The following is a 14,002-nucleotide window of genomic DNA, read 5'->3' as shown; positions in this document are numbered from 1 at the left end:
GTCACACATAAACAACTTTCATTTCAAGTTAACATGCTGTGAAATTGTCTTCAGATTTCATGTCAGTTTCAGGTCTATTGCTAGATTCTGTGTACAGATCTTTTCTAGAACCACCCGAATTCAGGTTTCGTAAACTGATGTACTATTTGATTACAAAAATATATTGACAAATCTTGTTCGTCAAAGTAAGAAGAATTATTATGATAACGTTTTTCGATCAAATCAAAATGATATGAGAAAGACTTGGTCCCATATTAATGAATTGCTGGGGAGGGAGAAGAAAATGCAACTCCCAAATGACATGTATGATAATGAATTATTGTTAAATTCAGATCTACATAAAGCAGAGTATTTTAATAAATATTTTATTGATCTACCTTCTAAAATAAGCAAGGAAATTCCTCCTGTCCAATCATCATACAGAGATTTTATGTCGGTCCAAAATCACTCCTCATCCTTGTATTTTCGACCAACATCTGTTCATGAAATTTCTAATTTGGTTTCGACTTTGAAACCATTGAAGGCATGCGGGTCAGATGATATTTCTCCCAAGGTCATAAAAAATTGTATTCAATGCATTGTTGATCCCTTATGCGATATTTTTAATAAGTCCTTGTTTCAGGGTATTGTCCCTGACAAACTGAAAATAGCTAAAGTAGTCCCAGTATTTAAAAAGAATGATCGTAAATGCATTGTAAATTACAGACCTATTGCGTTGTTACCCATATTCTCAAAAATTCTTGAGAAAATAGTGTACAAAAGAATGGATGATTTCCTTCAACTTCATAACATCATGATACCACAACAATTTGGCTTTCGAAAGAATTACTCCACAGGTATGGGTGTCTTGAATTTAGTAAATACCGTTATAAGTGCAATTGATAGTGGAAAATTTTGTATTGGTGTGTTTCTAGATTTATCGAAAGCATTTGATACTAATCGATCATGATATATTATTGTACAAACTTGAGCATTATGGTGTTCGTGGGGTAGCCTTAAGTTGGTTTAAAAATTACTTAACGAATAGATGTCAGTATGTAATGATTAATGGAGTTAAATCACAATCTAAGGAGGTAAAATGTGGTGTACCCCAAGGCTCGGTTCTGGGTCCCTTGTTGTTCTTGATTTATGTTAATGACATTATGACATTATGACATTCATTTTATTCAAACCACCCATACATGTATGTAGCTGGTACAAAAAATGATTAACAGCTGTTTTTGACTCACTGCACAGCCGCCATAGGGGAAATGTGACTGCACCATAACCAAAGTACATATGTTAATTGAAGATATATTTTTTTTAATTTTCCCAAGTCCATACATGTATAGCAGAGAGTGCTCTTCTTTGGAAAATGTTAATGAATAAACACTTCTATAAAAGCAACTTGCTTCTAGACAGGCCACATGTACTTTGCTTTGGTACATGTAGCAACATGGCACTGCTCTGATGCAAGTTCATTTTAATTATTCAGGCATGATATTCCCCTCTGAGAAAAAAATCTGAAAAGTAGCCAAGGTTCGCTATAAAGTCACTGCCGAAGTCCGAGGCGCCCAGTTCGAGGTTACAAGCTCTTGCATAGCAAAGAAATCAAAAGGGATTTTTCAAGGTGAGTCTGCATGATAGTTTCATCATTTGACGTTAAAAAGCAGTAAAAACAGCATGAGAATATTCTTGGGCAAAGGATTTCACGTAAAACAATTAAGAATAAATAAATAAAATAATTTAAAATGAATTAAAAAAAAATTAGATAAAAAAAATGACAAAAAAAATTATCAAATAATTGGAATTCCGATTTTAATCGGGAGAATATCATGCCTGACTATTACATGGATTTTTCAAATAGTGACTTGCTTCCTTTTGCAAATGGAAAGAAAAACACTAATGTACAGTACATGTAGGCCTCTGTGTACATCAGATGATCTCATTTACAAAATGTAGGCTTACGAATTGAATAATTGGTACATGAGTGGTTACAACTTACAAATACTATTTGTACTTGTGTACATGTATGTAGATGGGTAAATTGTCCAACAGATAGTAAAGGTCAGACTAGGGTGAATGACTTTTAGAGCAATTAAATACATGTACGTGTGTAGGTCGATTCATTATAAGCCTTCATGTTGCAATGGATTAATATTAATTACTGACTCCTGTGCATACACTTTAAACTTCAATGACAATATACCATCATGGAAAATGAAGTGAATCATCTGACATGAACATACATACATGTACATGTAATGAAATAAAACACAAGTTGGGGAGAAATATAGTGTAACCAGATCATAATTACAGAGGCATTAATGCAAATTTTATTGTCAAAAAAAAAAAAATAAATAATAATAACATGGTCCATTTATCATAACAGCACAGCTATAAAATATATCCACTGAGCTTGATCTGGCTGTAGCTGAGTGGCCATATAGGCGAAAGCATTCAAGGATTGAACCCTACCGGGTACCCATTCACCTCACCTGGGTCGAGTGCAGCACAATGTTGGTAAAATTCTTGCTGAAGGAAAATACGCCATGGCTGTATTCAAACCCACGTCCCTCTGATTAAAAGACAAGAGTCATAACCACCAGACCACGACACCCCCATGGAAACCATAAAAACTATCAACTAAATAAATTAAACATCTTTTCTTTTTTTTTCAAAAATGTATCACAAGAAAGTAGGAAACCAAAAAAACTAGCACATCAATGATGTCGAGCTCATCCGGCATCTACATGTACAGTGTAGCAAAGAAATTTAACACACTTTTAAATTCCAGCCCAGTTGACATTGTTGTGAATTATATTGGTGACATAAATTGAGGAAACAGAATTGAAATTGATGAAGAATTGACAAAGAAGCATTTTTTGTTATTTATGAATAAATATAAATTTTAAATAAATATATGAATTAGAAATAAATAAGCATATATAATTTTCTAGTCGAAATTTCTAAATTCCGTGTTGAACCTTGTTAAACCTCATGTACTGTAGCTCTCAGATGGAACAAAAAATTCAAAATCGGTCAACAAATAAATAAGCGTGTTTTGTGAGTTTTGAAAAATATGTGTAAATTAGTATAAATCTAATGAGTTTCAAAATTCTGTTCAGAAATTTTGTACCCCCACCTAGAGCTATCATATAAAGCAAACAAAATTGAAATTGATCAACAAATGAAGGAGAAAAAGCATTTTTTGTGAAATAATTTATAAATAAATTATGCATAAATTTTCTAGTCAAAATGTCAAAATTCTGTGTGGAAGTTTGGTGATCTTATGTAGCTCTACCAGATGGAAGAAAAAAAAAATCAAAATCGGTCAACAAATATAAAAAGAAGAGGCATTTTCTGTGATTTATGAATATATATATATATGCAAGTTTCGCATAAATGAGCATAAATCATTTTCTACTCAAAATTTCAAAGTTCTTTGTAGACGTTTGGTGAACCTCATAAAGCTCTACCAGATGGAAGAAAAAAAAATCAAAATCAGTCAACAAATAAAGAAGAAGCATTTTATGTGAATTTTGAAAAATATGAATAAATTAATTTCGCATAAATTGGTATAAAAAATTTTCTAGCCAAACTTTCAAAATTCTACATACAAGCTTGGTAAACTTCATGAAGCTCTACCAGATGGAAGCAAAAAAAAATCTAATTTGGTCAACAAATAAAGAAGAAGCATTTTTTGTGAAAATGCGGATAAATTAGCATATTTAATGAATTTCAAAATTCTGTGTAGAAGTTTTGAATCCCCCTCTTAGTGCTATCATATAAAGCAAACAGAATTGAAATCGGACTTGAAATGACGAAGAAGAAGCATATTGTGGACGGAAGACAGATGACGGACAACGGACGCCACGCCACAGCATAAAGCTCATCTGGCACTTCGGGCCAGATGAGCTAAAATGTAAACAACTTTAGATGAAAAGAAAAAAAAAAACCAGTAAATTCAGATCATTTTTACTTGTAATTTCTACTCAGTACTTCAACAAATGAGCAACACATAATAAAAGTTCTGAACTGAATTTCACTAGTGGATACACTATACATGTAGTCACATCCTATCATAATCCAGTCAGGTCAGATTTGAACAATACGTACATGTACATGTATTGTACTGTTCAGAATTTTTCCCATTTTCATATCCCTGTACAGTTGTACACAAGTACACATACTACTGAACAGTATGTTCTAGCAAAGGTCCATGGTTCTACTGTACATGTAGTAATATGTACAGATAGTATCAATTTTCCTTTATTCTCAGTTTTATGTTTCAATAATATTTGCACACCTGCTTCAGTTTACATGTAGATCTATCTGGTTTACATGTATAGCAATATACCGTAGCAATACTACACAATGCACGAGTACAGTGTACATTTCCCTATCTTGTCAAATAACAAAGGGAACTGTCTGAAGCTTCAAAGTGCTTTGGGAATTTAACCAATAACCCTCCCATAGATTTTCAAATACATGTACAAATGTAATACATGCATGTGAAAATTTACCTTCATGAAAGAATGAATTTTGCACTCAAACCTTTGTTTCAACTATTTATACTTGCATGAAGAGTTGTAATAAAGGCATCACCACAAATCAAATGCAACTTGATTTTAACCAGTCAATGGCCCGTATTCTGAAGTCGAGTTTAATTTGAACTCTGGTTTAAAGTTGTGGTTTTACTGTGGACAGCCAATAGTTGCATAAATCTCTAACAATATAATATAAATGTATCAGCTCATTTTTCGCTAAAATCTTTCTTAAAGGGGATTCCAGCCTTGGCCATTAAATGTTGTGTTTGGAAGGAGAAAAATAAATTTAACAGAAATCACAGAATGGTGAAAGTTTGAAAGAAATCGGACAAGCAATAAGAAAGTTATAGCTGCTTTAAAATAGAGATCACTAATACTATGCAGATTTCAAATTGGCAACTGGGTAAGTAAATTATGACAAGGGGCAAGGACAACTTTCCCATAGGCCATGTACTTTATTATCAGGGATTTGTGGTTTTCTCCTAAGTACCCATTCCCCTGGGGCAGTAATCTAAATATAACCCAGGTAGTATATTGTTTTATGTCCTCATGAAAGAAAAATATAATTTGAAATAAAACTTTTGGGAAAAATGATATATTAGCCATAATATGTATTGGAGTACATGGAAGAGTAGTCCTTGCCTTACATCACTATGACATCCCATATGCGGCCAATTTGAAGTCTCCATGGGTATAGTGATTACCAATATTTACAACTTTTAAAAATTCATAACTTTCTTGTTGTTTGTCCAATATTGTTCAAACTTTCACCTATCAAATTGTCTGACTTTTCTTTTTCTTATAAAAACAAGTTTTTATTTGGGTTGGATTCCCCTTTAACTGTTTCGGAAAGATAAATAAGATAATTTTCTTCACCATTCACAAGTTAGGAAAGAGCACAGTAAGCATAAGAAACATGCAATTTAAGAAAAAGTTTGATGTTTGGCTTTCCATAATTTTAGTACAGAGTTACTATGGTCTAAGTTAAACCTGACTTCAGAATACCAGCCTATGACTTTACTTCAAACACAATTCTGCAGTAAGCCAGGGCCCCATCTTACTAAGAGTTACAATCGATACGATCAACCTCAACTGTATGGAAATCCATCAATGTCATATTTTTTTTACAGGAAATTTGCACAACTGGTGTCTTTTGTATTAAAACAAAGAGAAGCATGCTGAATTTTCAAGAAAACATTGAATATATGAATATACAGCAAATCTAGAAAATCTTCTGAAGAAACAAGTACTTTAAGGCGACCGCACACCTTACGATTGGTCTACCAACCGATTTCAGAATAAAATGTAGTAGAATTTGATGCTAATATTGAGTCTTGGAATATCTTACTGTGTAATGTTCTAAATCATTGTACGAATACCTGTGTTCAAATCTGTGACTGTGCCAGTGTTGAAATTACTTTTTATTTTTAGGGAGCCATTTTGAAAAATAAAGGAGAAAATTATTTAATGAAATATTGAATGCATCGCAGCCTGACAGCTAACGTCACCATGTCAACTATTTCTCAAGCTAGGCTACACTATGCCTACGCTGGCACAGCTCAGCCACTGAACATACAGTAGCACAGCTCTCAGTCAATCATCACTGCAACACACAGCTCACAGTCAATCATCACCGCAACACAGGCGGGTATGAAACTGCATTAGCGCCAATACATGTATACACTCCGGCACTGACCGTTACTCACCAAAAATCCCCCCACAAAATCCTAATTTCGGTCTGAAAATTGCGGGATCTCCGCCAAATTTCCAGAGCACCAAGTGGCTTAATTTAGATTTGAGAAGTGGAGTCTCCGAAAATTACTCTAAAATAAAAAAACTGTGATTTTCTTTAGAGCTCACGATCGTATTTTCTTGCAAATTTAGGATGGTATCTTATAAAATTAATCCAATAGAAAAGGAATTTTTTTGCTATCAAAGTTACGGCGAGACCTGGTGCTGCGCAGCGTTTTGAAAAATAGTACAAGGGATATCGAGAGTTTGAAACTCGATATGCATTTTTCTGAAGCGCCGCGATTCTAAAAAATCTACTGTTACGCGTCAGAATGCGACGATGCATAAAAGTAAAAACTGCGGCTGCGCTGGCCTGGCTGTCTGACTGCTAATATGCAGTCGTAAGTGGGAGACTGGATGGGCGCGGACGGGAGCGATTTTCATGTTGGGAGTCGCTCGGTACTTAGCAGTTTTATGAAGTTGCGAGAGTGATTCCAAAGCACACGAGGGCGGAATCGCTCGTCGCTCCCGAGTATTTTCAAGTGAAAATTTCAACCCTGGACTGTGCCATCATCCTTCTTAGAATAAAAGCGAATTTAATATCTAGTCGTAATGACGTCATAGCAGTCGTACGATTGCCTACGATTTGAAACTAATTTAGCCTTTACTCTAAAATAAAGGCTTGTAATCTTTCAAAATGGTTATATTAGTATTCTTTCAATTGATTTTAACCTCAAATAAAATGATATGTTCCATTCACTTTTTCAGAAAATGAGCAGAATGCGATTTGTTCCAAAATCGGATCGCAAACAGTCATAAGGTGTGCGGGGGCCTTTACATGTAGATGTTGACGTTGCTGGCTTTCCATATTTGTGGTTGATTTGATCAATCGCAACACTTAGTAAGACGAGACTCGGGAGTAGTACAGGGGCCGCGGAACGGTTTTCAAAGTGGGGGGCTGACCATGCAAAAAATCACAATCCTATGGTCATTTTTACGTTTTTGTACACGGTTTTGGAAAAAAGATGGGGGGCTGAAGCCCCCCAGCCCCCCCCCCCCCCCCCCCCAGTGAGTTAGACTATAATTACATACTTAGATGAACTGTGTTTGCTACATATACAATACATCAAATTTTTATTGGTGCTGTTAGAAAATCCCTGCGCAGCACCTGCCAGCCAGGGGGAAGTGTTCGCTACTTATATGTGTAAGTCAAAACACTAGTAATCCCTGCAGAGGACCTAATTGACATGGTAGAAATAAGATCTAGATGTATAGAGGGAGTGAAAATTCAACCATCTGGGCATTAGACTACAGTGGGGTGTTGACTAAGAGGCCCAGTAGTCCAATAGCCCATGTGGAACTGGAATGAAACTATCTGAGAAGAAAATCAACTGCATGTAGACCAAGTGAATATAAACCATTCAAATCAATTCAGGTGAGCGTTTCATAAAAAATTTTCGTTCCAAATGTTACAAGCAACTCTACAAAACAACTGGTGATCCCTTGAAGCTAGCATCATCTGGTATAAACCGCAAGGGTCACCCGCAGTGCATTTTAAAGTTATGCATTTATAACTTACATACAGCTTTTGGAAACAACGCCCAAAATTGGTAGGTTTTCCCCACTACATTTGCTTTACATTACTTGTTAACTCACCTCATCGCTTTCTGATGGTTCTACATCACCATCATGGTCATCATCCATCTGCCTATGAAGCATCATGATAGCCTCCTTACCCAGTCTGTCCTTCTCTCTATGTTCCTCAATACATGCAACATCTTTGGTGCTACATTCTGGATCAAGACAAGAAAAAAACATTACAGTCAGGAATACATCACCATGATGCCTTGTAAAGTCTACACAAGTATGGGACCAGGCACTAGCGCAGGAAAGTAATAATCAAATAGAGTTTGGGGCAAAGGGGGGGGGGGTGGGGAAGAGTCAATCTTTTCTTTTGAGGGTCACTGTTCACAACCTAATGCCTGAAACCTGCAACATTGGATACATGAAATTAATATTGCAGTGAATATAGATTTTCTGAGGCTCTTTTTATCCTAATTTTCAGCAACAATCACCCTGAGCCCCCTTGTTATAAAAATTCATTACGTGATTATAAATAATTAGTATAATACTGCTAATTATTTATAATCACGTAATAAATTTTATTATTTGTGAAATAATAATTTTTATCTATAAATTGTTCTTCAAAACGGCATCGCTAACCGGATGTACGTCATACGTAAGCAGTTCAACGGACGACCCTATTTGCGTTGTGTACATTTGGATCAAGGGATCTACACGACATCGGTCTGGTGAGAAACCTTTATTTTTTCACATTTTATTTGAATATTTTTTTAAACCTTCTTATGCATTAGGCATAGGAAGGTGTAGAGAATAATAAAATCACGATCATTTACGTGATTTTTAATTAGAAAGATGGAATTCCTAGGGAAATCCATCTGTGCATGTCTCTCTTATGCATGTATGGGAGGGGATTCAAGACTCCAATGATGAAGAAGTATATGTCAAATTTTTTTTTAAAGACATCAATCATCATGGAGTCCTCAAGACTAACTAGGACTAGGTACTACAGGTAGGTCTGCCATAGACCAAAAGCTTCGGTCTCTGTTATGTTGGTTGTTCAGCTGAACTCCGTTGGCTTCACTCACCAAATACAGAGACCGAAGTTCTAGCGCGATCTGTACAGGGGACTCAATGGCCATATGTTTATGTACTTAAGATCGGATAAAACGGGGAAGTGAATTTGCGCGACAGCCGAGGTAAGTCACTGTTTTTGTTCCTTTTAACTTGATTTTTCTCCGTTTTTTGGCAATTAATGCCAAGAGGGAATATTAATTTGCATTTTGGTCGTGTTAATTTTCAAAATTTTTATTCATTAAAGACAAAAATTGAAGAGCCCCGACGGGGGGATTTTGCATTGCAAGTCCCCTAATGGTGGCTGCACGCTAGCGAGCCGTCTGTGTACGAGGAGAAATTTAAAAAAAAAAAAAAAGTTAAAAAACTCCTCGAAACAGACGGCTGCCAGCTGTCTAGGTCTGCCACTACTGCACTGGCACTGCGTGGCAGAGCCTTTGTTCCATAAAAAAAACTGCCTTACAATCAGTTCCTCAGATTTCTATAGACTTTAGTCAAGGCTCCACATTAACTTTTTTTGGTGGTGGCCCGTTCGGGCCACCAAAACCATCAAATAATTTTTTTTGGTGGCCCGATATTAAAGTTTGGTGGCCCGAAAAATATAAAGAAAAACATTAAAAATGAATAAAACAAACTTCTGAAATATTAATTCTGCAGCCACTACCACTAAGTTACTTTCACTTTATACATCTTGTATGTAAACCTTGTTTGCTGTTATTCTACTTTGCTAATTGATAATTGTTTCTATCGTTGTAAAAATGAAATGATTGAAAGTGAATAAATGAATTGTATTGTTCGCAGGTTGTGTGGACTTTTTTTAAAATCTCTGTATAGAGATGATGGTAAAGTAAATAGTGCATAGCAAACTCAGATAGATGTACAAAACAGTGGTTTTTCCTTCCTTCCTCTTTGAATCCTAAAGCCTAGATTATGCATGCCCCAAATCCAGTTTATTTCTGTTTTCTCTTTTGCAGCATATTATAGAAGGAGAAAATCACAGAAAAATATGCTGCAAAATCAGAACAATGCATAAAAGGGGGAAACAAACAAAAATAATTTTCAAAAAGTATACAGTATATTATTACAAAAAGAAAACACAAATAATAAAAGAAATTAGTGAAATAAAACAAAAGAAAGAAAATGAAGAAAGAAAAAAACAAAGAACAGGGGAAAAAAGAAAAAAAAAAAGAAAAAAATTAGAGAGAAAAAAGGAAAAAAAAAGAAAAAAAAATTAATAAAACAAAGTTAATATAAAAATGGGGAAAAGGGGAAAATTAAGAAGCCATTACATATATTTTTTAACAGCTGTGGCAACAGTCTATTCTGACTGGAATATAATTAAAAGCCAAGCAAATAATTTTCACTTACCTTTTGGGAATGGCACATTTCTATTTTTATATCCTTTAGTTTGTATTATTTTATTTTCAGTAGAAACACATCTTTTAATCAAGCATATTCAACGGGAAGGGGTATAAATGGTTTTAAAAAAAATAAGAAAACGGCAAAAATTATATCTGGAAAAAAAGTGTGAGAAAAGTCCTTCCCTATATTTGCCAAAATGTTGGGGAAAAAAATCACATTTCATATCAATGAAATGCCTTCCCAAAGTATTTACTTTCTCAAGAGTGGTTTAAGAAGTCATTTATAAACAAGAAAGAAAGGAACTGTCTGTTTGTTTTTGGCTAGAAAATACACAGCTTCGAAAGAAACCAAGTATCAACATACATACAAATACACATGTGGGACTGTGATGTACTTGCCTATGTGTTTTTATGTGTAATAATTCATTTGGAAATCGGTCTTTTTGAGTCAAAAGAGTGGTCATAATTCCTCTTCTTAATACTTGCAAATAATCAGGGTACACCAGATTTTCGTAATATAGACTGTAGAATTGCATTTCATTGGTGTAAAATGTGACTTTGACTTAGATTTTCAAAGTTCTGTGGAAGATTTCTCAGCAGCAACATTTTTTATCGCAGCTCCCTGAGTCTGAATAGGCTGAGCTAGATCTAGAGCACAGCTGTATGCAGTGGCTTCATGCAAAGCTCACGCCAGCCGGCCGGCGCGGCTGGCTTGATAATAGCTACTGTATGCTATAGCTGTAGGCCTAATATGCAAACTTTGTGTGTGTATATTTGTGTGTAGATCAACAAAAAGGGCGCATGACGAACTGGCTTGCAATTTGAGCTGTAGAAAGTTGACAAATGCGTGCAAAATTGGGGGAAAAATTGCGCTACTTTGAAAATTATTGGTTGCCCGATTCGGGCCACCAAAACTTAACATTTTATCAATAATGGTTGCCCGAGGTGAATTTTTGGTGGCCCCGGGCCACCGGGCCACCGCTAATGTCGAGCCTTGCTTTATAATTTAGTATTAAATTTAGATCTGGTAGAATAACGACGTCTTTAACGTTTGATCTCTATGTCTATCCCAATTCAGTAATTGCAAGAAAGCCAAGCCCAATGGCAAGATTGAAAAAAAAACAAGTGACTTATAAATAAAGCTTAGATCATATTTTATGAACATCAAGTTAAAGCATTTAGATCTAATCCTCTGACAAAGTACCTGGGTATTCAAACGATCTATCCACCAATGGGGAATTGCCTCCACCCCCTTTCTTTGAAGTTACTGACGCCCGACTCGCCGTGGTGGAATCAACCGGTAACTGCCCCATCACACATAAACAGACACAGGTGGTCCATACGAACATGATGAACACAGGAATTGCATAGATATCTCTGTAAGCCCGATTCGACAGCCTCGGCTTACGGTAGACACACGATGATGACATGTTTAATCCTCTCTTCGTGATCTTGTATTATCCAGTATTAGTTTAAAATGACAAAGGCACATAACTGTAATGAAAATGACAGGTTGTCTTCAACTTAGTTCAAAAAAAATTCTTGACATAACTGCCCGGAAGCTCCCCGGCCGTGCGGACAACTCGTTTTCCACTGCACTGTACGGTACCGGTACTAGTCTGAGCCGGAGCTGCAGCTATAGCCAGCCTTTGCTTGGATCAAGTCTACGCCTCCTATTTTGTAATGCAATTACAAATAAATTGGATCTCCAACCAACATCATAATAGTAGTAGTAGTAGTAGTAGTATCCCGGAAATTTACAGACTCGTTTCACTTGAGAAATGCGTTTTGGCTGTATCAGTTCAGACACAGGTGACAAAAAGATCATGACAAATGACGAACTATTCATGACGACTGGCAGAAACAGTCTAAATGCTTTGCCGATTTACTGCACAGCAATAGAGGTCACTGATCTGAGTACTATTAATATTCAAATCGGTGATAGAGGATATACAGGTCTGATTGGTTTTTTTACAAATTACCTTTAGTTTATTTATTACATGAAAATAATGCAACTGACCATAGCTTGCTGTTTCTGTACAATTCTTTACGAAAATTTTTAATTCTGCAATGGAACATTTATCATAGAAATAAAGTATATACACAGACATTTATATCAGTTCTTCTGTTACCAGAAATACTGGGAAAATAAAGCAGAAAGATCAAATTCATGGTGGTCAAAAGTATTTTTTAACAAGTCAGTTGCGTTTTTAGTAAGAGTTATGATACATTGAGTTATTCTACATAATGTTTTGCTAATTTTTCATCTATTAATTGAACATATAGCTCTCAATTTTCAATAGAGAGAAGCTTTTCATTTAATTTCAAATTTAAACACTACTTTGCATCATGATACTTAAAGGTCTGGTGATTATTATTGTTACGTAGAGATATATATAAAAATATATATCAATATATTTAGTTTCTTATTTTCTAGTAGATCTAATATGTACTACCTTTTGATGAAATTAATTCAATATACTTGGCTTAAGTATTTCATGTGACGTCCTATAACCTTGTCTATAAAGCGTTTTTCTGGGGTACGATTTTTTTTTATGTGTAAACTACATTAATTATTGGTTGTTGGATAAATTTGAATATGAAAATATTTTGTCTGCCATATCGGAGCTGTGATGAGAACATTAAATACCGCGGTTGAATAATATTGATTTTTTTAAATAACCCTTCCCATTTTGACACCTCCAAACTTAGAGTGATATTTTTATCCTTTACTAACCCCAGAGTATAAGTTCCAAGTTCTGTGTGTGTTGATTTTTTTTCTTTTTAGAGCCCAATTAAAATATTGGTACAAAACAATTTCTAGTACTTTCATTTTTGAGATGTTTGTAAAGTTCCACTTACTCATTGTTGAATAAGTTGATTCTATGTATATGTATATACCGTATAAGACTCGCAAAAGGAGCACAATATTGCTATTTAAAAAAAAATCATATTGGTTTGGATTCTTCCAGACTGATGTAAGCCTATATAGGCTAAGACACTTTTGACCTTTTTTGTTGTTAATCATCAAAACATTTATTTTACACCTTCCGGGTTAATCTTGGGAGCATTTCATCGACATATTATGTCCAATAAGTAAGTTGTCGGATCTGACAACTACATCTCCTTGATTTTGATAAGATGAGAAGCGCTGTTACTATATGGTAACTGTCAAATAGCCAGGACTTGTCGGATAAAGTTTTTCATGAAACGCTCTATGAATGAAATGTTGACTGCTTGTCTACTTCATCATGGAATTGCCCTTCAGGGGCGGTACGGGATATTCAAAATGCCGGGGGTCACATTTTCCCAAAGGAAATTTGGCAAGCAAAAAAAAAAAGTCACTAAAAATGATGGTCATTTATATTGGCTGTGGCTCTCAAAGGGAGGGGAACGGGCCGAAAATGCCCCCCCCCCTGGATTCGCCACTGTTACCCTTTACACTTTAATACCTGCCAAGGAGAGAATTCATGCAACGCAGAGTTATTCTTCCATATTGACTCTACTCTTGGTAGAGAAGAGATATTTAAGGGGATGGATCTGTGTGAAGGTGCATGAATCGCCCCTTTAAAAAAATTGTCGAGGTGGAAAAAAAAATTCGCCTACACCCCGGAAGACTGAGAAATCCATTTGTAGATTGGGGGCATGTGATATTGGCCTGGGGCCGCAGAAAAATGTTTCATGAGGGGCCCTAGCATGAAAAAAAAAGGAGAAGAGGAGAGAAAA

At 35.4% G+C, this 14,002-nt stretch overlaps 1 protein-coding gene across 6 annotated transcripts in view; it reads right to left on the bottom strand.

Moving 5' to 3' along the window:
- LOC129262063 (stromal interaction molecule 1-like) overlaps positions 1-12,155 on the bottom strand; it is a 67,906-nt gene extending 55,751 nt beyond the window's left edge. For 2 of the 6 annotated variants that reach the window (XM_064100287.1, XM_064100289.1), the window contains exons 1-2: positions 11,481-12,155; positions 7,917-8,053 (exon numbers count right to left, since the gene is read on the bottom strand). In XM_064100287.1, coding sequence (XP_063956357.1) covers positions 7,917-8,053; positions 11,481-11,706 — 363 coding nt within the window. In that variant the 5' untranslated portion in view covers positions 11,707-12,155. The remainder of the gene's footprint in view (positions 1-7,916; positions 8,054-11,480) is intronic. The other 4 variants (XM_064100288.1, XM_064100285.1, XM_064100284.1 and 1 more) reach the window with 3 other exon arrangements.
- Positions 12,156-14,002: the final 1,847 nt, after the last annotated feature.

The sequence above is a fragment of the Lytechinus pictus genome, chromosome 5, assembly GCF_037042905.1.
Source record: "Lytechinus pictus isolate F3 Inbred chromosome 5, Lp3.0, whole genome shotgun sequence".
In the NCBI taxonomy this organism is placed as follows: domain Eukaryota; kingdom Metazoa; phylum Echinodermata; class Echinoidea; order Temnopleuroida; family Toxopneustidae; genus Lytechinus; species Lytechinus pictus.
The sequence above is the reverse complement of the archived record's forward strand: the minus strand, read 5'-3'. Positions and strand labels throughout refer to the sequence as shown.